Source organism: Phoca vitulina, unplaced genomic scaffold, assembly GCF_004348235.1.
Source record: "Phoca vitulina isolate PV1807 unplaced genomic scaffold, GSC_HSeal_1.0 scaffold41, whole genome shotgun sequence".
Classification (NCBI taxonomy): domain Eukaryota; kingdom Metazoa; phylum Chordata; class Mammalia; order Carnivora; family Phocidae; genus Phoca; species Phoca vitulina.
This window is the reverse complement of record NW_022589744.1, coordinates 1,129,494-1,156,165: the sequence shown is the minus strand read 5'-3', so window position 1 is coordinate 1,156,165 and position 26,672 is coordinate 1,129,494. Positions and strand designations below refer to the sequence as shown.

Genomic DNA, 26,672 nt, shown 5'->3' with positions numbered 1-26,672 from the left:
TATACTGAAAATGAGTTTATAGATTTGGCCTTGAAATATAGACATATATATTCAGTCAGAAAGACAGACGCATGCGTATCATTCAGACACACACACTCATTCCCTACAGATCCTCCTTTGTATGATGCTATTGAAAATAAGTAGAACCCAACAGGGTAGTAGGTAGGAAAGAGCCTTGGATAATCCATGCAGCAGATAAACCCCATAAGGATTCTTGAAAAGTTCAAACAGATGCATGTCAAGATAAAGGATATCTAGAAACATGACTCACCTGTGAGAGTCACATTCTGCAGCGATCTTTGAAGCACATCTTCAGGTAATGGAACGCCTATATATTTCATAATGGAGCCTAGGTCATCAGGAGTGACCACATTTTTCCTAATGGCAGCCAGAGCTTTCAGGGGGCCTTCTTTTTCTATATTCAAAAAAATATACAATGTATGAACTTTTAAAAAAAACACTCAAATATCAGTAGTGGGTCCTGGATGATGATGATGATGATGATGATAATAATAATAATAATTACTTCTAGTAGTAGTACTACTGCTACTTCTATCACTTACTAAGTATTCTGTCTGAGCTTCCTGGGCACTATGCTAAGTGCTCTATATACACCATTTCATTTAATACCACAAAAATTCCTTATTTAACAGATAAAGAAACCTGGCCTTAGAGAAGCTAATCTGCCTAAGCATACACAGTTACTAAATGTGAAGCCAAGTGTGAAGTCTGATTTCATAGGCAGAATGTTTAGCCACTAGGCCAAACAAATCATTGCAAATATTTAATTTGAGATTGAAGAATGATTACATAAAAAGAAATCTCAGGACGTCTGCTTATACTCATCTCTAGCATATCTGAGGCTGGGAATTCCATTCAAGCTATGATAACTAATCATACAAGTAATTTTCTTGCCAAAAATTAGATAACCATCCATAGTTTGATGTGACTATTCTTAATTTTTTTCATTCAGTGGCTACTTGGATGTATCCAACACATACACACAAAAATGTCCCCCAAATAATGGAAAGACGGGCACGGCTGTATCAACACCAAAGAAAGGTAATGTTCATTTCTGAAAGTACCACGTATGAACTGTTCAAGTAAGAAAGAAATTTTAAATATTATACTATCATAAACCCTATCCCATCATAAACATTAACTCTGTGAGAGATTTGCTTATAAGCCACATACCTGGCAGAGTTTTATAGGCCCCATTTAGAAAACCAAAGATTAAGGACAAAATATTTTGTCAACTGAAAAAACACCATTTTGGTTACATCCTAAATACCTTGGCTCTGGTGAATAGTTTCATCCCTTATAGCTACCCAAATTAGGCCTTCTGAATTTAGTTCAGGTTTAATTTTGGAAATTAAAATTTAGAGGAAATTAAGCCATTTCAATTAATCTCAAGAATATGGGCTGCTCCGAGGAGACCCAGGGATCCAAAACAGCTGTGGATTTACTAACCAAGGCTCATTTAGCCTAAGCTTCAAGGAGACCCAGAGGTTCCACAGACATCACAGATATCTCACTGTTGGAAAAGTCAGTTAACTGAACACATTAGAACCAGATTATATTCAATGTCTCATGGTTAAGGTAGTGGAGTAATGGGAAGAATAACCTATTACATAATATGGAGGAAGCCTATATGTTTCAACATGTTCCTATATGTTTCAGTAGTTAATCTTCTCATGATAAAATCCCATTTTAATAAAATGATAATAGGATAAAAAAGAAAACACTGATTTTTTTTAAAAAAAATTTAGTATAGCTGACATACAATGTTACATTAGTTCGGTGTACAACTTAAGGATTTGATAAGTTTATACATTACGCTATGTTTACCACAAGTGTAGCTACCATCTGTCCCATTATATCACTATTACAATATCATTGCATTCCTTATGCTGTGCCTTTTATTCCTGTGACTTATTCATTCCATAACTGGAGGCCTCTATCTCCCTCACTCCTTCACCCATTTTGCCTAACCCTCAAACCTCCTCCCTTTGGGCAATCATCAATTTGTTCTCTGTATTTATAGGTTTGATTCTGTTTTTGTTTATTTGTTGTTTGGCTTTACATATTTATTTATTTATATTTTTATTTTCAAGTAATCTCTGCACCCAATGCAGGGCTCAAACTTACAACCCCAAGATCAAGAGTCACATGCTCTATAGACTGAGCCAGCCAGGCACCCCTGTTTGGCTTTTTTTAGACTCTACTTATGAGTGGACTCATATGGTATTGGTCTTTCTCTGTCTGACTTATTTCACTTAGCATAATACCCTCTAGGGCCATCTATGTTGTCTCAAATGGCATGATCTCATCCTTTTTATGGTTACATAATATTCTATTGTATAAATATACCACATCTTCCTTATTCATTCATCTATTAACACTTAGTTTGCTTCCATGTCTTGGCTATTATAAATTATGCTTCAATAAACACAGGGGTGCATATATCTTTTCGAATTAGAAGAGAACACTGATCTTATTTCCACAGAATTTCAAAATGTCCAAGACACTGGCAACTGATGGCAGCCATCTTGGATCACAAACTTGGACGCTAAGATGAATCACCCAGATGGATTTTGTACTTTTATCCTTTTTTTTTTTTTTTTTAAAGATTTTATTTATTTATTCATGAGAGACAGAGAGAGAGAGAGAGAGAGAGAGGCAGAGGGAGAAGCAGGCTCCCAAGGAGCAGGGAGCCCGATGCGGGACTCGATCCCAGGACCCTGAGATCATGACCTGAGCCGAAGGCAGACGCTTAACCATCTGAGCCACCCAGGCGCCCTGTACTTTTATCCTTTTTGAGTGATGAAAAAAATACTATAATTTCGAGAAAAGGTCAGGACTAGGATCCCTTATTGATTTGTCATCCAAAGTACATTTGTTATACACATGATGTGCTTTAGCATTAGAAAACTGGACAAATGCATATAATCAAAACTAAAGAATTCCACTCAAAATTTTTATTGTTAAAAAATTCTCACTTACTTGAAACTTTTGTAAAATATGGCATTTTCATTAACTGAGTCAGACAATCTTTTAAGTCCATTTTCCCCTCATCTGAAAATGAAACATAAAGAAATGAATGGTCTTTGATCCAAAGATACAAAAGAATGAGGTCACAAGATATGCATGCTTACTAAACCTTCAGAACCAAGTTAGTCCTGTTTTCTAACTCTGATCCTGCTAAACACATCTCAGACTATGAAGAGGAATATAATAATATGACGCCTGTGGTCTTTTTTGTTGTAGAGCCAATGAGCATTTTATGGATTTTACACTTATTTCCAACTGGGACCATTTTTTTGTATGTTTCCTCTCTGATATGACATTCTCTTAATTTTTCAGCATTACAAGTCCTACTATAACCATTTATTTTTTGTGTGTTTTTTTAAATTGTATTTATTTATTTGAAGAGAGACAGAGACAGAGCGAGAGAAAGGGAGAGAGTACAAGAGGGGAGAGGGAGAAGCAGGCTCCCTGCTGCAGCCCAACACAGGGCTTGATCCCAGGATCCCGGGATCATGACCTGAACTGAAGGCAGACACCCAACCCACTGAGCCACCCAGGTGCCCCACCATTTATGTTTTGAGGGAAGACAAGAAGATATTCACTAGAAGTACCATAAACCAAACTCAACCATAATACCTAAAGAAGACTATACATACTTATAAGCAAAGCTATATTAATAAAGGAAATGTGCAGTTTTTTGCTTTTTATTAGTCATATACTGAGAACTTAAGAAAAAAGAATACCATAAGGCTTTGCACGTAAGCTAAACATCCTACTGGCAGGATTTCAAAAATACCAGTGTAGCCCTTTGAGGACTCTGGGGAAACCAAACTGGTAGTGTATATCACCACAGTAAGGCTTGTCCCTGTGCTTTATGGGCTTGAGAGAGCTTTATAGCCCCTGTCCAATAAGAATGTATGATTCAAACCTCAGGAGGCAAAGAAAGGAAGAGAGGAAGATCATACTTCTCTAGGATAAATTCAATATTAGAATAATCCAAAACAAACTCTCATCCAAGCCTAATAGGGAAAATCTAATGTTACTGAACTCATTACATTTGATTCCTAATTGATCAACTCTGTGGATTTATGAGTAAAAGTAAACACAAGTTTGATATGTAATAAATGACTCAGAAAAGGAATACTTACTATCAAGAGGAATGGATATAAGCACCTCCTGTAATTCTTCCTCTGGGAAATAAATCCCCAGGCCTTTCAGTATAGATTTTACTTCATCAACATCAACTTTTTCACTGGTGACTTTGTTTAAGGCATTTGCAAGTTCATTAACCTCTATCAGGAGAAAATATTTTCAGTTTAGATACAAATTCTAAATAATTAGCTTAAATCATAATTCAAAAAATTAGTATAGATACTTAGCATTTTTTAAAAAAGATTTTATTTATTTTTTGACAGAGAGAGAGAGACAGCAAAAGAGGGAACACAAGCAGGGGGAGTGGGAGAGGGAGAAGCAGGCTTCCCGCTGAGCAAGGAGCCCGATGTGGGGCTCAATCCCAGGACTCTGGGATCATGATCTGAGCTGAAGGTAGACACTTAACGACTGAGCCACCCAGGTGTCCCAATACCTAGCATTTTTTAAAAAGATGATACAGTACTCACCTTAAATACTCTCTTGAGGTACATATGCATCTAACTCTCATTTCATACGTATAAAATAGATCAGTTATATAAAGCAAACTCATAGTAGAAATTAAACCTTGATATCTGTCTCCTTCTTGTCCATCTATCTGTTTCTCATGTTTCCTACATCCTTTCTGTATATGTCCAGTGATCTCTCTGATGCTCCCCAGTCACTGTCACCTCAATTTGCCTTTTTTCCATTCCTTTATTAAACTTAATTTGTCTTATACTGACTCTCTTTTACTTACAGTTCAGAAGCTTGGTATACATGCTAACAGCTAATAAAGCTGCTAACAGAATGATTAATTTTTTTTAAGGTTTATTTATTTATTTATTTGACAGAGAGAAACACAGCGAGAGAGGGAACACAAGCAGGGGGGGTGGGAGAGGAGAAGCAGGCCTCCTGCTGAGCACGGAGCCCGATGGACTCTGGGATCATGACCTGAGCTAAAGGCAGATGCTTAACGACTGAGCTACCCAGGCGCCCCTGGAATGATTAATTTTTAAATAATTGGAAACGAATGTTAATGTAAGAGAGACTTTTGCCCCCCCATATGTCAGTCTCCTCTTTATTTAATAACAAACACTTTAATAGTGGCCTAATATAGGTAATAACATATATGTTATTTCCTACCCTAGAACCATTCACACCTTCTTCCTTCCGTCTGGAAGACTCTTCCAACTCTTTCAGTAGCTGATTCCTTCTCCTCCTGTAGGTTTCAGCCTGTCACATCTCAGAATATGCTTTCCTGGCCATCGTATCTAAATTAAGCCACTGTACCTTAATGCTCTACCTCCTCCTTGCACATTTTCTCCCTAATATTTAGCAAAATTTGTAGTTACTTATTTGTTCATCTGTCTTTCTTCAGTGAGTTCTCTGGGGTCAGAGACCAGTATTTACCTATCTTGCTTACCAGCACAGTGCCACTTGTTTGTTGAATGAATGGATTGAATAAATGATCTTCCTGCTTCTCGTGGCTCCTTAATCCAATACACTGTTAATCAATCTTTAGAGACAGCTTAGCACCTGACTCTCTTGCCCAGAGAATATATTGAGACCTATTTTGAGCTAACATTTAATACTCCCTTCAGTGTAGACCTATCAACTATCTCTCATTCCTCATCTTTCAAATCCTACTTATGTCTCCATTCTTTCCCTTCTAATCTCTAGGTCTCAGTGTTTTCTTGCTTTCCCTCTACCTACCAAGATGTTACCCTTCCTTCAAAGCCTCCCTCCATTTTTTTCATAGGAATCTAATCTTCATCTGAACTCTTAAAATAATGAATATGCTTCACTAATTTGATCTTATGGCATATTAGTTATGTTTTTATGTAAATGGCCTATCTTTTCATCTAGATTTTAAGATTCTCATGGCCTACCTTATGCATATTTTTGTGTTTAATATATGTGTGCTGATCATGATGCTATTAACCTGTAAGTTATAGCATAAAGTTAATTTTTAAACTAAACCATTAAGCTATAACACAGAAAAAAAATATATATCTTCACATAGAGTCCAACACTTGCTTGTTGTGGGGTTCTAGGTAAGGTACAATTTTTTCAAACTTCACTTTTCTCATTCTTTATTATAAGACTCCTAGTTAACAGGAGAGTCATAAAGAATAGTTGATAAGAAATAAATTATGTGAAAGTGCTTGGTAAAACATCAACACTATACAAATGTATTATTATTGCCAACCAACTATTATATTATTTGAAACCAAACAAAATAAAATATGTCTTTAGAGAATATGAAATAAAACTACGCACACTTTTGTCCTCAAGATACTTTTTATACTGAAAATAAGAGTTGGAGAAGAGTTTTGGTAAGTTCATAAAACATTAGGCTATTAACTCATTTTTAAATAGAGTTAGAGCTTTTCAAAATTCTAGTCAAAACGAACCATGAGAGACTATGGACTCTGAGAAACAAACTGAGGGTTCTAGAGGGGAGGAGGGTGGGAGGATGGGTTAGCCAGGTGATAGGTATTAAAGAGGGCACATACTGCATGGAGCACTGGGTGTTATACGCAAACAATGAATCACAGAACACTACATCAAAAACTAATGATGTAATGTATGGTGATTAACATAACATAATAAAAATAAATAAATAAAATAAATAAATTCTAGTCAAAAGTTAGATATTTCACAGAGGATATCCATCACGTGATGCCACAAAATGTTTCTTGGTACCACAATCGAAAAGACAAAGATTCAAGTTGGATGGATCACTGATCCCAGTAAGTTAAACGTGTGTATTTTCATCAGGATGAAAATTCACATATTCTCTATGCAATTACAAAAAGGAATGAGAAAGCTCTTTATATTCTGATATGAATAAATATCCAAAATATATTGTTAAAAAAAGGAGACAGAACAACATACACATTATGCTTCCACCTATGTAAAAAGTGTGTGGAGGGGGAATATATATATTTACACATATATATATATTCATATTTTCTTGAATGCTCTAAATACTACCTACATAAGAAACTAGTTACTTATTAGTTAGTTACTGGGGCTAAGGAATAGGAATTGAATAGAGAGACCAGATAGGAGGGAGATTTTCACTGTGTATCTTTAAATACTTTTTTATTTATGATCTGTGTGAATGTATTACCTAATTTAAAAACTTAAATTTAATAATTAAAACATTTTAGGGTCACGTATTTTTGGCATTCTTGTTAGAAGACATATCATTTGCTTCAACTACAAACTAGACTTTCATGAACATAGGAAGCTCACCTTCATTTCAACTCTTAAAATACTAAATGTACACCATTCATTTAATCTTGTAGCATATGAGTTATACTTTTATGTAAGTGGTCCATCACTTTTCAACAACTAGCTAAAAATTTCCGATATTCTCAATTTGGATAAAACTTCCTAATTATTCTCACCTCTAAAATCTTGCAAACGCTTATTGCTCTTCAGTGCTAAAAGGGCAGTCTTTAGGGAAACATCTCCCTTTTCTGTAAAGACAAAAATAGTACAAAAAAAAATTAATAAATTCAAGAAACATAAAGCACTTCCACTGTGAGCTAGATTGGTTCACTTACTGTCCCCTTAAAGCATCTTATGATTTTTCTAGCTATGTAAACTTTTGTCCAGAATGCAATCTACACTCTACCTATATAAATCCTATTCATGTCAAAATCAGCTTGTAAGTCTAGTTTTCTAAAAAGCCTTCCCTTGCACCTCTACAATACCCTGCTAAATGCTACTCTTTCCTTTTCCTTTCCTTCACAATCTATTTTCTGGAAAGAAATGTTTTTATTCATCACATCCTCATTCACACTTCAAACTGCTCTAATCTGTCTTCCACTTCCTGGAAACTGCTTTTACCAAGTTCACCCATTAACTATTTATTGCTGGGGCGCCTGGGTGGCTCAGTTGGTTAAGCAACTGCCTTCGGCTCAGGTCATGATCCTGGAGTCTTGGGATCGAGTCCTGGGATTGAGTCCCGCATCGGGCTCCCTGCTCAGCAGGGAGTCTGCTTCTCCCTCTGACCCTCCCCCCTCTCATGTGCTCTCTCATTCTCGCTCTCTCAAATAAATAAATAAAATCTTAAAAAAAAAAAAAAAAAAAAAACTATTTATTGCCAAACTAATGAACACATTTTAATTTTTTGGTCTTATTTAATACTTTCCTCCTTCAAGCTCTTTTTTTCTCTTTGCTTTGTTGCTATAGCTTTCTTTTGGTTTCCCTCACACGATTCTAGCTAATTTTTAATGTCCTTATGAACTATTCTTTCTCTACCATTACTTAAATGTTAGCATGCCCCAGTGCTTTATCCTTGGCCCTCTTCTCATCACACTATATAAACCATTCCTGAATTCTCCTGTAACTACAAACTGCATGTTGATGACTCTCAAGTTTCTATTTGTAGGCTAGACCACTATCTACTGCACATCTTCAACTCTATGTCCACAAGCCTCTCAAACACAATTTATCCTTTTGGGGGGGATTTAAAACACAAATGAGTTAATGATTTTATTTCTGTGCAAATAACAAATCTTTGGGACAGATCAAATACATTTTTTACTTCCATATTGCCAAACTTTGATTTGATTGGTTCTGTATTTATCCCCATGTGGCAGCTGGAGCACTCACTTTAGAAGGAACCTTTCCTAATTCCAGTCTATCAAGGAAAATCTGCAAGTTAAAAACTCACTTTTATCAGCACTCACTTTAGAAGGAACCTTTCCTAATTCCAGTCTATCAAGGAAAATCTGCAAGTTAAAAACTCACTTTTATCAGCAGGTGGCAAATAAAACTCTTAGTGGATTATTCTAACTGCATTTTCTTTTACCTTCATATCTTAAAAAGTTGTAAGAAAAGAGAGAGGACAACTTTCTATGGTTTTGACAGTTGTGTTTACATCATTCTCTAATGAATACTGTTCCAAGTTTTCACGGACTCTGAGTATGAACCTAGTTTGAAGTGTCTAGTGTCAGCTTGCACAATGGGTGTATAAAAACAAGAACTAGGATTAATTGGATGCATTTGATATATAAAAGTATTGACTAATATTTTTACAAATCATTATGACATTCTTTTATTTATTTTCACAATTTTCTTTACTAATTTATTGCTTTATATTGAAGACAGAAGAGTCAAACACAAAATAATAAAGCATAAAATTCAAATAAAAGAATGAAAAATTAAGATGAGGCAAAATTAAGACAAGGAATAATTAGATTAACTTACATCTTCTTCTTAAAACAAAATCTAATTTATTATAAATCAAACCCCCCTAAATCTCAGTTTAAACTGTTATTCTGGGTTTTATATAATATTTCTGAAAGGAATTAATTATCACACATTAATCGATTAAAAGAATATCTGAGTGTTTTTTGAAATATCAGTTTTAATGTGAGATAATGAATATTTGTCTAACAACATCTTACTTTTTAAACAATTAAAAAAAGAAACCTGAAATTGCATCTAGGTGGCAAACTTTATAAATGACCACCTATCCAGTAAATGTAGTTGCTAATAAGTTTTTTAAAGCAAAGATGCATATATTGTGCATTCAGAAATATGCAAACACCTATATTTTTCCCATTAGCTGGAAGAACCTGAAAAATAAGTGAGATAATATGACTTTGGTCAATGTAAGAAGTGGAAACCCAACAAGAACATAGGCTTCTTGTTTGATCTTTCCACCTACCTCACATTGTATTGTGACTTTATATATTTAACCTGTTCTCCCAACAGAATACTTTAAATTTGCTTACAGTTTAAGCATTCATCAGTAACCAAATGCCTATATTTGCAGATTTTCAAAATATATCCTTTCCTCATAACTCTCATGGAAATTTCTCCAAAATAATCACTTTTCTCAAGCAGTTATAAAGCAAAATTGTCTCAATGATGGCAAATATGGCATGTTATTGAAATGCAAGAAAAAAGCTTCCATATCTGGCTGAATGAGTTAAAGAAATCTTCAAGGAAGTCACATTTTTACTGACTTGGCAGTATATCTGAAGGTTAACAGAAAAACTGATGAAGAAAAGATATAGAAATATAAGTGAGTATGATGTGTTCTGGGAACTATAAGTAGTTTCTTAATTTTAGATTTAAATTATTCTATTGTGTTTATTAAGTGTCTTGAAACCTTACAAAAAATGTGTAAGAAAGTTTGTGGGAAAAGGTTAATCTAAACAGGTCAGGTAACAGGAACTAGACTTAAAAAAAAAAAAAAAGCCCTGTGTAATTTGTGAAGGAATTTAGATTTATCTATTCTCATTTCAATCTCTTCCCTCCATCATGCCCTTCATCAAACACACTATATCCTAAGCTGAACTCATCCTTGCACTAAAGCCTGATCCTCCTCCGGTATTCCCCAGCTTATTAAAAGGCATCACTAGGAAATGCCTCCCAAGCCAAAAATCTGTTAGTCATCCTCGATTCCTCTCCCCTCCCTAACTTAACCAAACAATGATGAAGTTCTGCCTCCTAGAACTCATATCTGTTCCTTTCTTCCCATCCCTAGAGCCAATGCCTTACTTCAACATTACTTTTAACCTGAACTACTGCATGCCTTCTAAAATGTCTCTTTGCCTCCAATCTTGCCCTCCTCTGCCCTTTCTTAATGCTATCAGAATGCCTATTATAAAGTGCAAAAGTAGTCATGTCATCTTTCAACTTTGAATTCTTCAATGACCCTCTAGAGCCTTCAGGATAAAATTCAAACTCTGCTGCCCAGAGGAAAAAAAAAACACCCTAGTGGATCTGCTCTTGACTATACGGCCACTTAATTCTTTCTTCCCCACTCCTTCTGCCACTATGCACCACCAAGTCGATGATCAAACTTTGATTCACATCAACATGAACTGTAAAGCTTGTTAAACACACACATGCACACACACACACACACCTTGGCCATGATGCAGATATTCTGAAGCAAGAGATGTAAGCATCTGTGTTTTTAACAAATTCCCCAGGTAGTTCAGATGTGAATCAGTCTGAGATCCACTGGTGTACATCCTACTGGACTATTTAAGAGTTCCTTGACTTCTCCTCGAGCTTTGTTCTTCTATACTTTGTACATACTGAACATTCCTTCCTCACTCCTTCCAGTCGTCTTCCCTGCACTCCCAATTCTTGGGTAGCTCCTACTCATATTTTAAATCCCACCTCCAGGGGCACCTGGGTGGCTCAGTCAGTTACGTGTCTGCCTTCAGCTCAGGTCATGATCCCAGGGTCCTGGGATCGAGCCCCGCATCAGGCTCCCTGCTCAGTGGGGAGCCTGCTTCTCCCTCTCCTTCTGCTCGTGCTCTCTCTCTCATGCTTGCTCTCCATCTTTCAAATAAATAAATAAAATCTTAAAAAAAAATTAAAAAAAAAACTCAACTCCAACAGTATGTCCTCCAAGAAGCCTCTTCTGACTACCCTATCCAACCCTCTGTGGGTTAGGTACCTATTGTATACATTCCCATAACACTCTATGTTTACCTCTGTCACGATATTTAACAATTGGTATTCTCATTGCTTGTCATCTCTAACAGACTGTAAGCTCTTTTATCTTTATATATTTAGTGCCTAACAAGCAATAGGTGCTTAATAAACTTTCATTGAATGAATGAAATTGCTCTCCTCTCATTACTCTCATTCTACTACCATACTCACAACACTCTGACACCAGATGTGGGGGGTTGTTTTCCCCCACCAAGCAATTCTTTGCAACACCAACTGAGCATCCTATAATTTAACTCAATTCTGACACTATCTACCTGTAGATGGCATCAGGTCCCACAAGTTAAGGGATCAGTCCCATGAGACTGTCCTTCTTCCCACTTCAGATGCCAATCACAAGTAGTAGGTCCCCAGGTTACCCACAACTTATGTCCAACTTGGCTACAAATCGGAGGTTTCCATGACTTTCTCCCCTATGGATTCAATTATTTGCTAGAATAGTTCACAGAACTCAGGGAAACATTTAATGCTTACCAGTTTATTAAAGGATATGATAAAGTATATTTATGAACAACCAGATGAAGAGATACATAGGGTCTGGGAGATCTGGGAGGGTCCCAGGAACAGCAGCTCTGTCCCTGTGGAGTTGAGGTGAGTTACTTTCCTAGTATGTGGATGTGTTCACCAACCTGGAAGCTCTCTGAACTATTGGGATTTTATGGAGGCTTCCTCACATAGGCATGATCAATGATTCACTCCATTTCCAGCCCCTCTCCCCTCTGTGGAGACTGGGGGTAGAGCTAAAAATTCCAAGGTTCTAAGCATGGCTTATCTTTTTGGTGACCAGTCCCCACCTAGGAACAAGATGCCCACCCAGAATTGCCTATTAGAACAAAAGATACCCCTAGTGGTCTCATCACTTAAGAATTTACAAGTGTTTTAGGAGCTCTATGCCAGGAATGGGGTCGAAGACCAAATATATATTTCTTATTACAAATCACAGTATCACATCACTGTTTCCCTGGCTGTTATTAAAGCACTGCGATGTAACATTGCAAATGCACTGAGCTTTTATCTCCTATATTGTTATATACCCTCTGTTGTTTATAGCTTGCCTCATCAACTAGACCGAAAGTTTCCTAAATATGAATACTTTGTATTTATTTGATTACATTACATATTACATGACACCTTACATATAACAGGCACTTGGGATCAGGTCTGTTGCATAGCGATGCAGGCCATGCATTGCCTAACGTCAAAGGGTGCCGTTGACACAGATGACAACATGCCCCCAGAAGTTGTGCTGTGCAGTGGCCCCATTTAATACTGTAAAAAAGAAAATACCTTTAGGAATTGATTTTAAATTAATTTTTAAAAACCACATAATAATTGGCAAAATTTGGAAAATTATATATTGTTTTCTCTGAAAGCTCTTAGGATTCACGTTCAATCCATCTCCTGCCATAAATATCTCACGCCAAGGGGAGAAAGTCTTCCCTTAGTCTATTCCTGGCTAAAAGCAGTTTTACTTTAGCACAACCTTCACAGAGAATTATTTCATCTTCCCTGATTTACATAGTAGATGCTAAAAACATACATACAAATTACACTCTGACAGAATCAACACAGAATACTTGATGGGGGTTTTAAAATCTTATTAATCTTATTCAAAGATTTTTCTATCAAGATAAATTTATGATCTCAATAGAACTGCTCTGTTAGAGTGTTTTTTCCATTAGGATAATAAAGAAAAAAATTGTTGGGCAGTGATGAATGGAGGACAGGGAAGGGGAATGGAAAATTTACTGTCACTTTATTTGGAAAGCCAACTTATAGTTATTATATGTACCATCAACATCAAGCGTTTTCTCTAACATCTGGTATTCTTCCGGCTTTACAGAAACATTGAGGTCATCAAAAGCATCTTGCAAGTTGTTAATTTGAATTTTGTTGCAGTCCATCAGGTTAACAGTCTGGAGGGCAGTAGATAAATCTGAAAACACATGAGGATTCTGTAAGTTATATATCTCAACTAATATTATCTCTATGATTCCAAAATTAATAAGCCAAATATTCCTTTATTCCAGGCATATTTCCCTGAGATGTTCAGTTATTTTTGTCTTAATGTAAAAAAAAATTAGGATGACTGAGGTTTTTTTATTTAACTGAATAAAACACTCAGTTTTTTTAAAGTTAAAATAGGCCATTATTGCATCTCCTAGGGAAATATTTAATTTTGTATCAGTGAGAGGGAATTTGGGGCTTATCTCTGTGTATATGAAACAGCCCAAATTTCAGAGTATAAAAATATTAGTCCTGAATTTTCTTCTACTTACATATTTTGCTGCTCCTTTCATTTTTTGCTTATTCCTCATAACTTTTACTCTATTATTAGAAGTCCCCCCAGAGGTATGGGAGGATTAAGGTTTTCAGGAATATATTGTGCCTGAAAGTGGAAGTGGCCTTTACTTTTTAACCTAAAAGGTACAAGAACTAAATGCTACAAAATCTGTAGATGAAATATGAATTGAAGAGTTTCAAGATTAGAGGTAATAGATGTAAGGGTTTTTCTACAAAGAAAATAAAAATGTTGGAGGTTCTTTCAGGCTGAAGCACTCTGTATTCTTCTCAGGTCTTATCCAAACCTCTAGGAGTTCTCCCCTCTAAATGGGGTCCTTAGGATTAGAGCCATGCCTCTATTTATCAATGAGTTACACAAATCATCATACACTCAAGATCACTGTTTGGATTATAATCTCTAGTTTATCTGGGGGAATATTTAAAAGGAGGCAAAGTAGAGGCACACAAAGGAATTGCAGAGAAAAGGTGTACTTTTTAATAAGACATTATTAGACAAGAAATTTTCCAACAGATCTTAATTCATGAGGGCCTTTAATTTCTCCAATAAATTCCAGCAGACTTTTTGTAGAAATTACACTGATTCTAAAATTCACATGGCAATGGAAAAGACCTAGAATAGCCAAAACAACTTTTTTTAAAGTAGAACAAAGTTGGAGGACCGATACTACCTGAGTGCTTTCAATGTTTATTATCAAGCTACAGTAATCAGACAATGTGGTATCAGTGTAAAGACTGACAAAGATCAATGGAACAGAATAGAGAATCCAGGAAATATATATACAAATACATACGATTTTCTACAAAAGTACAAAGGAAATTCAGTATAGAAAATATAGAGAAAGTATAATCTTTTCAACAACCAACCGTGCTGGAACAAATGAATGTCCATATACAAAACAAAACGAAACAAAAAGGAACTTTGATCCATACTTTATTCTATATATAAAGATTAAAGCAAAATAGATCATACACCTAAAATGTAAAACCAAAACCCATAAAACTTTTAGAAGAAAACATACAATAAAACCTTTGTAACTTTGGGGGAGGCAAAGATTTCATACATGTGAAACCAAAAGCACAATACAAAAAAGAAAAAAATTGATTAAACTTCATCAAAATTAAAATTAATGCTCTTTTAAAGACACTTGAGAAAATGAAGAGACTCAGAAAATTTTGCTCAGTATAAGACTCAGAGAAAATATTTTGCTAAGTGTATTTCTGATAAAGGACATGTACATACAGAAATACAAAAACAAACAACCCAACTTTAAAAATGGGCAAAAGATCTGAACTGACACTTTACAAAGAAGATATACAGATGACAAATAAGCACATGAGAAGATGTTCAACATCATTAGTCATTAAGGAAATGCAAATTAAAACCACAACGAGATACCACTCCACACTTACTAGAATGATTAAAATTAGAAAGACTGACTATACCAAGTATTGGCAAGGATTTGGAGGAATTGGAACTCTCATTCACTGCTGGTGGAAATGTAAATGTAAAATAGTGTGGCCACTTTGGAAACCAGTTTGCAGTTTCTTAAAAAGTTAAACATACACCTACCATATGAGCCAGCCAAGCTTTGGTAATTACTCAAGAGAAATGAAAGCTTATGTTCATACAATGACATACACAATTGTTCATAGCAGTTTTATTTGTAATAGCTCCAAACTGGAAATAGCCTAATGTGTATCACCAGGTAATAGATAAACTGTGGTATATCAATAAAATGGAGTGCTATCCAGTAATAAATAAGAATGACTTACTGATACATGCTACATGGATGAATCTCAAAATAATTATGCTGAATGAAAACATCCAGCAAAAAAAGAATATATCCATTTTGTAAAATTCTGGTAAATGCAAATGAATCTATACTGACAAAAAGCAGACCAGGGGTTGCCTGAGGATGAGGAAGAGGATAGGAAATGGCAGGAGACATTACAAAGGAGCATGAGGAAGTTTTGGGGGTGAGGGATGTGTTCATTACCTTGATCATGATGGTAGTTTTATAGGTGTGTGTATATATCAAAACTTACCAAACCGTTCACTTTAATTACAAAAATATACAGCTTTTGTATATCATTTATACCTCACAACACTGTTTAAAAATAATAACGACAAAAGGTAATGGAAACTATGACAAATATTTAAAATGAAATATTGATTGACCCACCTTCAAATTTAGGAGCTGGCTTATTTGTGTTCAAAGCCTCCAAAATTTGTTTGAGACTTACTTCACTATTTTCTAAAAAGTAAAGTATAAGGATTATAAAATGGCAAAGTGTCAATGTTTATAACCATTAAAATAACCATGACAGGAAATGGGGGGATGGGCAAATTTTGTTAATTTTTGAAAATTAGCTGGATAAAAACTAATCAATTTAAAATAGTTTTACCAAGAACCTGTTCCCTTAAAATGAGAAAAAATTTCTAATTATACTATTTGTCTTAATTAAGTTTTGATGTATACATTTTACAAATATAATGCCAGATAAACAGAGGGTGCCTCTTCAAAATATTTCCAAGAGAAGGGGTGCCTGGGTGGTTCAGTCAGTTAAGCATCTGACTCTTTTTTTTTTTCTTTTTAAAGATTTTATTTATTTATTTGACAGAGAGAGACACAGCAAAAGAGGGAACACAAGCAGAGGGAGTGGGAGAGGGAGAAGCAGGCTTCCCGCGGAGCGGGGAGCCCGATGCGGGACTCGATCCCAGGACCCTGGGATCATGACCTGAGCTGAAGGCAGACACTTAACCATCTGAGCCACCCAGGCGCCCCAAGCATCTGACTCTTGATCTCAGCTCAGGTCTTGATCTCAGGGTCGTGAGTTCAAGCCTTGCACTGGGCTCCACACTAGGTGTGGAGCCTACTTAAAAATGAATGAATGAATGAATGAATAAATAAATAAATAAATAAAATTCCCAAGAGAAAAATATTAATTTTTAATTAGTTCTCAGTATGCCTATGTTCTCATTATGTTTCTAAGACCTAGTTTATCTAAACTATGCATATATAAAACAGATTTCCCAAGCTCACAGTAGAACTAGGACTTCATTAAGCTCAACATAGATTGTTCTTTCAAAAAGGGCTCACCATCAATAGATGCTTGACCCAGAATCTCCTGGAATGTCTTGTTGCTTAATGGAATTCCTGCACTCAAGAGTTGGAAGCTCAGTTCATTTGCAGGCATCTTATCATTTCTGATCTTATCAAGAGTTGTAATCTCTTTAAATAAATCTGTAAATACATGAAGAATAGAGAACAAATGAGGAAGCTGGGGCAAAGCCCTTTCTTAGACTTAACACCCTGACCTGCAGAGAGTAGGTGTATTACAAAAGTTATTCTGAGTTAAAGGGCTTTCAAACATATCAATGGGCTTTGTTTTGAGAAGCCACTTAAACAACAAGCAAAATTTAACATACCCCTTGCCAGCTAAAAGTTGAACTTCTGCAAAATTTTTGTAAAAATTTGCTTTTATTTATTATTTCCCCTCAAAGGTAAAAACTACTACGTGCTCCAATCTTTCATAGACTGTAAGCATTTCAAGCACAGCTAGGTAATGGCTCTTAGAATGAGGTCAGCTAGCAGAAACAGAACGCAGGTAGCTGGAGAAAGAAAAATGAAAATATAAATCTGCTATAGCCTGAAAAACACGTAGTCGCACCCTATCCTAGGATTAGAGTCTCTCTTACTTACCGCCTACCTAGTAGTTTTAGATGCGCTAGATCTTGTTTTCTTTGTACTTTCTCTTACAATATTTCACTATAGGTGAGATAAAGAAGCAAGTGGAATTTATTAGAGGTGAGAGAAAATTGTATTAGAGTCATGGGATACCTTACACTGAAGCATATACTGAGACAAACTGTTTGCTTTAAGGAAGCATATACTAGGAATGTAATTCTAAATAATTCATTATAGTCAAAGTACAGATTGAATATGATAAGGAATAAGAAAGCAGATTATAACATCGCAATAAAGCAAAGAAAACTTAAGGAATTAAAAGCACAGGGCAAAACAAACTATACTTTAGAAAAAGTAGAATATCACAGAATGATCTTAGAAATTTATCTTTAATTTTCATTCTTTTACTATACTTACTTTTGAATGGTGTTGATGGTTTCGGTGAATTAGTGAAAACACCAATTATATCTTTTACAATCTTTTTATTTTCTGCAAAGTTAAATAAAATAGGGTTTAAATAGATTTCAACCTCATTAAGGCAGGGATCTGGTATTGCTTTAATATAATTTCATTCAGTTTTCAAACTTCTATGACTATAACGCATAGTAAGAAAAACATTTAGATTGTGAACATGCGTGCTCACACACAAATACTCACACACACAGAAATAAATGTTTTATAAAACAATACTTACCCTTATCCTATGTGATGCATGCTGATATCTTCCAACAAATTCCACATTATTCCATTTCATTTTAAAATGCTATTCAGGACTTAGTAAATTTATTTCACAACCCAGTATTGTGACCCATGGTTTAAAAAAATTACACACAGGTTATATAGTACAAAAATATATACACACCTATAACAAGTATGAGAGAATGCATAGAGCCACTCCCTGCAGAGATGATTTATACAACAAAGACAGCAAAGGAAGAGAAAGAATTAAAAAAAAATTCCTTTGGAAGAAAGTTCTGTTTGGTGAGAAAAGAGAAATTCAACTTGTTTTTACTGTCACTACTCCCTATTTAACCCTGAAGTGAACAAGCAAAAACTATGCATAAAAGAAAATATATAAAATTATTAATCTTTCCAAGTAAGTAAAAACCCTTACAAAACCTAATAGCTGAATTTCAATTTCTTCTGAATTATCCATACTATCGCACATAAATATTTCTTATTCTTTGGAGGACAGGGTTCAGGACATACTACCCCCAAAACATTGCAACCTAGCATATTGAATACTTTAAGCTGAAGAAATTTGAGAAATGGAAGGTGCAGTTAGGATTCAGACTTCCCCATCCTCCCTGAAGCAGGTCATAAGACTCTCACGTGAGAGATTCCCTGCTATACCCACAGGAAAGGAGCATCCTTATCTCTGAAGACTGAGGGTTGGAGGGACACCCAGAGGAAACTGAATGAACAGGCCTTGTTAAATTTCCCCCAGTTTACCACCCTTAGCTCATATCATTTTGCCCTATCACATTTTCCACCATTTTCTACTTAACCACTTCTTTGGGTCTTCGTTTCCTTATGTATGCTCCCCTTTCATGTAAAGTTTATATTAAATTTGTATGCTTTTCTCTTGTTAATCTCTTTTGTTACAGAGCTCTAGCTGAGAACCTAGAAGGGTAGAAGGAAAAGATTTTTTCCCCACTCCTACAGAAGCCTGCTTCAGGGATCACAGGCTCACAGACTGAATATAGCTGAGATTCAGTCATGTTCATTGTCTTAGGGAGTGTTAGGGTTTTCTTTTCATTTGAATTTAACTATCTTAATATAGGGTATGTGCTCTCAAGTTACCCTAGAGTCCACATCCCTTCCTTTTGTCTTACACCCAATTCATTTTATTAATTTGCATTATGTGCCTGGCTACTGCAGATATTTGAGTTAGCTGACTCCGGTCTGCTTCAAAAGTTACCCTTCTCTGGAAGCTTATTGTAATTTGTTTAAAGAGCAAATTGGAGCTATTGCACTGTACCTCTTGAAGTGGTGGATAATTTGACCCATCTTTCCTGTTCTTTTTTTTTTTTTTTAAGATTTTATTTATTTATTTGTCAGAGAGAGAGAGAGAGCACAAATACAAACAGGGAGAGCAGTAGGCAGAGCAGGCAGAGGGAGAAGCAGGTTCCCTGATGAGCAAGAAGCCCGATGAGGGACTCAATCCCAGGACCCTGAGTCCATGACCTAAGCCGAAGGCAGACGCTTAATGACTGAGCCACCCAGGCGTCCCCCATCTTTCCTGTTCTAAGCAGTTAGTTTGGCCTTAAGTATTTCCTCATTCCTGAGATTTTTGTAGATTAAAAGTTTTTGTAGAGACTGCTTGTGCAGAAACCTAGAGTTGTTGAAGAAAATATACCAAATGCCTAAATAGAGAGGAAGAATTTCTCCTGAGGCAAAGAGAGAGAAAGAAAGAGAGGGAGGGAATGGGAGGGCTGAGGGAGAGAGAGAATGGAAGTCTGATGGGAAAGAATGAGAATTGCCCTGTGGGAGCACCCCTTTCCCATATCCCTTCCCCACAGATGCAGGATCACCACAGGCTCCATCCACTAGGTGTCAGTAGAAACACAATGCAAGGGAGTTTTAAAAGCTCTTCCTCTATCTCCTACATTATGGTATGACCTTGGAATGGGAGAGGGTGCCAGCAATGAACCAGCCTAGATATCTGGATCAACCCTCCTACTAAAAACAACTAAAAATTCTAAGTAAAATTATTGCTTTAAAATGATCTTAAATCCATCAATCTGCTGCCAAGAAAGTAAGAAACTTCCAGGCCAAACAAGTAATGGAAGGCTGTAACCCAGAAACACCGCAACAGTTTTTCACCCAGAGTATTTGCCGAAGACAAAACAAAAACAAAGCAACATTGGATGAACTTTAGCTTGTATTTTCAAAGGTCAGACAAAGCCTAGGTTTCTCCCAAACTGGGGGGTTTATCCTTGACTTACAAAAATGTTTCTCTAGATTTCAATACCTAGAGAAAATATCAAGAATAAGAAAAAGTTCCTCCTTTATAGATAATTTGACTTTTCTCTCTAGCTACCTTTAAGATTTTCTTTCCTTCTGGTAGGCTGCAGTTTCATCATGATAAACCTATGTATGGATGGATTTCCTTTCATCCTATGTGGGATTCATTGGACTTCTTGAATTGATAGGTTTAGGTCTTTCTCATTCTAGAAAATTCCCAGCTATAGTTCTCCAAATATTTTCTCTGCAACCATTCTCTCTTCTCCCCTGAATGGATATATATCATGTCTTTTCATTTTTTCTTTTTTTAGCTTTACTGAGATATAATTCACATATAACATTATATTAATTATAATGTAAGTGTAAAGTATATAACATTGTAATCTGATATACATATATATTTCAAACCAATTACTGCAATAAGTAGCCTTTTCATTCTGCCTTCCTCTAAGCCTCTTTCTTGTATTCTATTTCTCTTTCTATGCTACATTTTGTATCATTTCTTCAAACTATTTTGCAGTTCATATTTCTTCACCTATGTTTAATCTGCTGACATTATTGTCCACTAATTAATTTTAATTGCTACTTTTTTAATTTCTAGAAGTCCTGTTTCTTTCTTTCAAATTTTAGTTTCCCTCACATGGTTCCAAATTTATCTTTTTTTTCTTCAGAAGAATAAGAATACAGGAAGAGTGAAATCAAAAGAATGGAAAATACATATATATCTAAAAAATATAGTTAATAATACTGTATTGCATATTTGAAGATTGCTAAGAGAGCAAATCTTAAAATTTCTTAACACAAGAAAAAAATTTTTGTAACTATGTATGGTGACAGATATTAACTAATTATTGTGGTCATTTCATAATACATATATGAAATATATATTAAAATGTCACAAAATAAGCTTAAACAAATCGTGGAGAAGAAAATGATTAAGATAAAAACAAAAATTGAGGAAACAGTCAACAAACACAATAGAGAGGATCAGAAAGCTGAGAATTAATTAAGAGTTATTAAAATTGACAAACCATTAGCATAGATGATCTAAAAAGAAAAAAGAACCAATATGAGGAATAAGATGGGAGCATTACCACAGATGCTGCAAATATTACAAAACTACTAAGCGCTTATTATTAAAAACTTAATAGCACTATAGCGATAATTTTTCATATGAAAAGGACAACCTCTTTGAAAAAACAAACTTAGCAAAATTTGACTCAAGAATAAACAGAAGGGCACCTGGGTGGCTCAGTTGGTTAAGCAACTGCCTTCAGCTCGGGTTATGATCCTGGAATCCCAGGATCGAGTCCCATATCGGGCTCCCTGCTCAGCGGGGGTCTGCTTCTCCCTCTGACTCTCTTCCCTCTCGTGCTCTCTGTCTCTCATTCTCTCTCTCAAATAAATAAATAAAATCTTAAAAAAAAAAATAAACAGAAAACCTAAGTAATCCTATGGCATGAAAGAAGATGAATGAGTAATCAAAAACCTACCCAAAAAGAAATATCAAGGCTCAAACGACTGTGTTGGTGAATACCATGAGACATGAAAAGAATATGCAATTCCAATGTTACCCAAACTATGCCAAATTTAGAAAAAAAGAGAAAATACTTTTCAAATTATGAGGATAATCTGACATTGAAGCCTGACAATAGTAGTATGAGGAAATACCAGGTTAGTCTTACTCACAGAGATGTAGAAATCGTAAACAAAGTATTAGAAAAATGAACCCAGCAATATGTAAAAAGGATAATATATCATGACCAAAATGGGTTTTTCCAAAATTTTAAGTTTCATTTAATATTTAAAAATTCAATATAATTCACCACACTCATAGATTACAAGAAAAACTCCTATGAGTTATCTAAACAGATGCATAAAAATTGTTTGGGAAATTCATGATAAACCAAATAAATATAAATTCAATCCTTTAGCAAGAAAGGAATAGAAGGCTATTTCTTCAGTCTGGTGAACATCATTTATGAAAATACCACAGTAAATATTACATTTATTGGTGGAGCTCTGTTTGTAAGAATTACCCTATCTCTGGAATCCAGGGTTGGGGAACTGGAAGAGCAGGGTTCTATCATATTTATTATTGTGACCATCATAATCTAATAAAGGAGTATCTGGTTTTGAAACATGGATAACAAGACTACTTGCTTCTATTCGTCTCCTCCAAATAAAGAATATCCATACACTTTCCAAAAAGGTTCTAACAGTTCACAGTGATCAATATATAAACATTATTTCTATAACAACCTTCCTAAGCATACAGTATTATTATTCTTAAAAAAAAATTAGCTTGTGTGAACATGTATACTCTAAACAGGAAACCTGTGAGGTAACTCAAGTACTTACCGTCTGTTGCACAGTTCAGTAACGCCTCAGGTTTTTCTTTACTTAAAAGTTTCTCCAGGCTCTCCAAGGGAGATAAAAGGTCTTTAACTTCAACTTTCCCATCAAAGACACTATTAACAATGTTAGATGCATCTTCTATTTCTATATAGAGAAGTGACAAAACGTAAAGATATTTAGTTGGTCAGTCTATCCAGATAAGCACTTCACAACTTGATTTGGGTGAAATGTATTCATTTTCTTGAAAACACAGTCTTGAGGGTTTTGCCTCTCTGAAATATTCTCCAAACTGAGAGCTCCACATAATTTATAGGTTTAAATGCTTATATTAAAAAACAAGAAACACTGCTCCTCATCTAGCTCCCTGCTCAGTGGGGAGCCTGCTTCTCCCTCTCCCTCTGCTGCTCCCCCTGCTTGTGTGCTCTTACGCGCTCTCTCTCAAATAAATAAATAAAATCTTAAAAAAAAAAACAAGAAATACTGAAATATTTTACTATATTAGTTCAACTCATGAAGCTAAACAAAAACAACAAAATATCAAAACGATCCCAAAGAAAACAGTGCCATTATTGTGAGGGGGGAGGAAGCAGCCCTTTCTGTCTTCATCCAAATGTTTGGAAAGAATGACAGTGTTGTTGATAAGATGCCAATGATTTGGTGCTTTATTAGCTTAGTTTTATTATTCATTTATATATTTTAATCTCCTTTGTATCCAAGTTATGATGATCTTCTTTTTTATGTCCTATTTTTTTCCCCTTCATCATATTTCCTAAAGCATTCTCTATTAATCTTTTGAAAGAACAAAGTTTTGGTTACATGAATAATTTCTTTTGTGTGTGTGTGTTCTATTTCACTAACTTCTACCTTCAACTTTATTAGCTCCTGACTAGTACTTTTTGGGGGGATTGTTTTTGCTGTTTTGTTATGTTGCTGGTAAGCTTCATGAGTTGAACATTTAAGAAAAATTATTTTCAATGTTTCTTTTCTCTTTTTTTATTATGTTCATTTAGCCAGCATATAGTACATCATTAGTTTCTGATGTAGTGTTCAACGATTCAATAGTTGCATATAACACCCAGTGCTCATCACAACACGTGCCCTCCTTAATACCCATCACCTGGTTGCCTCATCCCCCCACCCCCTCCCCTCTGTAACCCTCAGTTTGTTTCTCGGAGTCCAGAGTCTCTCATGGTTTGTCTTTCTTGTTTTCTAATAAAAGCATTTAATACTATAAAATATCCTGTAAGATTGTTTTGGCCACACTTTACATTGTTTTGATATGTAGTGCTTTCAATGTCATCATTTCTAAAAATTCTTACTTTCAGGTTTCATTTATTCTTCAACCAAAGAATTACTTAGAAGACCATTTGTTTTTAGTCTTAAAAGCAACATTTTTCCATATTCTCATTCCAAATTCTTTTAATTTCCAAATTAAAAGTAACATTGCAAATTCTTTTAACTTCCAAATTAAAAGTAATTTTAATGTTACTACATGATGGTCAGACTATGTGTTCTGAACGACTTCTGAGTTTTAGAATTCATTGAAATTTTTCTTTGTGACTTAAATACATCATCTATTTTTGTGATTGTTCCATAAGCATTTGAAAAGAATGTGTATTCTAAGTTTTTAGGATACAAAGTACTATATAATCTGTTTCTTAAGTCAAGTTTATTAATATTGTCATTTCAATCTCAATCTCTTTCTCAATTTCTTTCAATTAATCTCTCATCTTTCTATTTAGAATTATTTGAGAAACAAGACAGAGGATCATAGGGGAAGGGAGGGAAAAATGAAACAAGACAAAACCAGAGAGGGAGACAAACCATAAGAGACTCTTAATCTCAGGAAACAAACTGAGGGTTGCTGGAGTGGAGGGGGGTGGGAGGGATGGGGTGGCTGGGTGATGGACATTGGGGAGGGTATGTGCTATGGTGAGTGCTGTGAATTGTGTAAGACTGACGAATCACAGACCTGTACCCCTGAAAAAAAATACATCATGTTAATAAAAAAATAAAATAAAAATAAATAAATAAATAAATAATAGAATTATGTGTTCACCTGAAAAAATATATAAATACAGTGTTGTCTTATGGGCATTAGTAGAAATCTAATTTACATAAAGCATTGTGTGCTATTCATTTATTCTATTTTTTCCTTTCTTCATGGAACCATATTATTATTGAGGTTTCTCTCTGGTGCAAATGTAAATCTAGTTATTGTTATGATGTGTGATATATATGGACCATGTTTTAGTCAACCATTTCCCTAATGATGCACACCTATGTTGCTTTCATTTCTATCCTCCCATAGTATTGCAGGGAGCACCCTTGTACATGTCTCTACAAGAAACTCCTCTGGGCTATTAATCTAAAAACAGAATTACTGGGCCATAAGAAACATGCATACTTATTTGACAAGTACTGCTAGGTTGCAATCTGGAATGCTGTACCATTTTACCTACTCACCAGCAATTTGTGAGTATTTCCAACTCTCTTCATATACATATTTAGCTATTTGGGTTTCACCTCCTGTACTGACTTCTTAGATCCTTACTTATTTTTCCAATTGATTTTTTTTCTTTCTACTGCTGATTTGTGGAATTTCCTTATATTTTGAGATATTAATCTTCTGTTAATTATCTTGTGATTGTCTTCTTATAGTCTGTTATATATTTTAGAGTCCTTCATTTACCAGAAATCCTTAATTTTGATGTAATTACATCCTTTTTCACCCTATGGTTGTGCTTTGGGGGAGTAGTATTTTTAAGAAAGCATCCAAGACCATAAGGCACAATATTTTTTCTTACACTTTCTTCTATCAGCTGTATAGTTTTACCTTTGAGATCCATTTTCATATACATTTGGTTCTTGAAAGTTATTTCTGTATACGGTATGAAGTAGGGATTCTACTCTGTTTTCTCCCACATAGTAAGCCAATTTTCTCAAATCATATACTAAATATCTTTCCCCCACTGACTAATGATGTCATCTCAATCACATTCCAAGTTCCCATTAATAGGAGTCTCTGTTGGTCTATATTATGATGCATTGGTCTATTTGTAACACTATATTAAAGTAGCATTATAATATATAATAATATCTGATAAAGTAAGTTCCTCTTCATTATTTTTTCAAAAGGGTCTTAGCTATTCATAGACCTATAATCTTCCAAAAAAATATAAAATTATTTTGTCAAGGTTCCCACCTATCCTGAGATAGTGAGTGAAAATGCATTCAAAGTGCAGATTAATTTAGAGAGAATCCACTGATTTTAATACTCTTTAAAACCCCAGTGTGAGGACTATAATTCTCAATCTCAATGTCTGTGGTCCAAGGCTGTTTTAGTATCTCCATGATAGAACTGTGACTGAAAAAGTTAACCATTTAGCTAAAGTTTTTGACAAAGAACTAGAGAGTAAATGTAAAAATAATAATAATAATAAAATGAGGAAATAAGAAAGAACAGAAGAGGGCAAAAGTCACTAGAGGTGATTAAAAAACCAAAATCTGATTACTTTGATAATAAAATGGATAAACCTGTCAGCAGTGATAAAGAAAAAAGAGAGAACGCAGCAATAAAACACACGAAAAGGAAGAAATAGAGGTAACAGAGATTTTTAAAGTAATTCAAGGGGCGCATGGGTAGCTCCGTCGGTTAAGTGTCCAACCCTTGATTTTGGCTCAGGTCATGATCTCAGG

General features: G+C 35.0%; 1 protein-coding gene across 1 annotated transcript in view; it reads right to left on the bottom strand.

Annotated features, from left to right (window-relative positions):
• EFCAB13 (EF-hand calcium binding domain 13) overlaps nucleotides 1-26,672 on the bottom strand; it is a 145,605-nt gene that overhangs the window by 13,736 nt on the left and 105,197 nt on the right. Inside the window, exons 28-36 of the mRNA XM_032429966.1 lie at nucleotides 22,977-23,117; nucleotides 18,066-18,137; nucleotides 17,061-17,204; nucleotides 16,143-16,214; nucleotides 13,448-13,591; nucleotides 7,575-7,646; nucleotides 4,176-4,319; nucleotides 3,004-3,075; nucleotides 272-415 (exon numbers count right to left, since the gene is read on the bottom strand). Of these exons, the coding sequence (XP_032285857.1) occupies nucleotides 272-415; nucleotides 3,004-3,075; nucleotides 4,176-4,319; nucleotides 7,575-7,646; nucleotides 13,448-13,591; nucleotides 16,143-16,214; nucleotides 17,061-17,204; nucleotides 18,066-18,137; nucleotides 22,977-23,117 (1,005 nt within the window). The remainder of the gene's footprint in view (nucleotides 1-271; nucleotides 416-3,003; nucleotides 3,076-4,175; nucleotides 4,320-7,574; nucleotides 7,647-13,447; nucleotides 13,592-16,142; nucleotides 16,215-17,060; nucleotides 17,205-18,065; nucleotides 18,138-22,976; nucleotides 23,118-26,672) is intronic.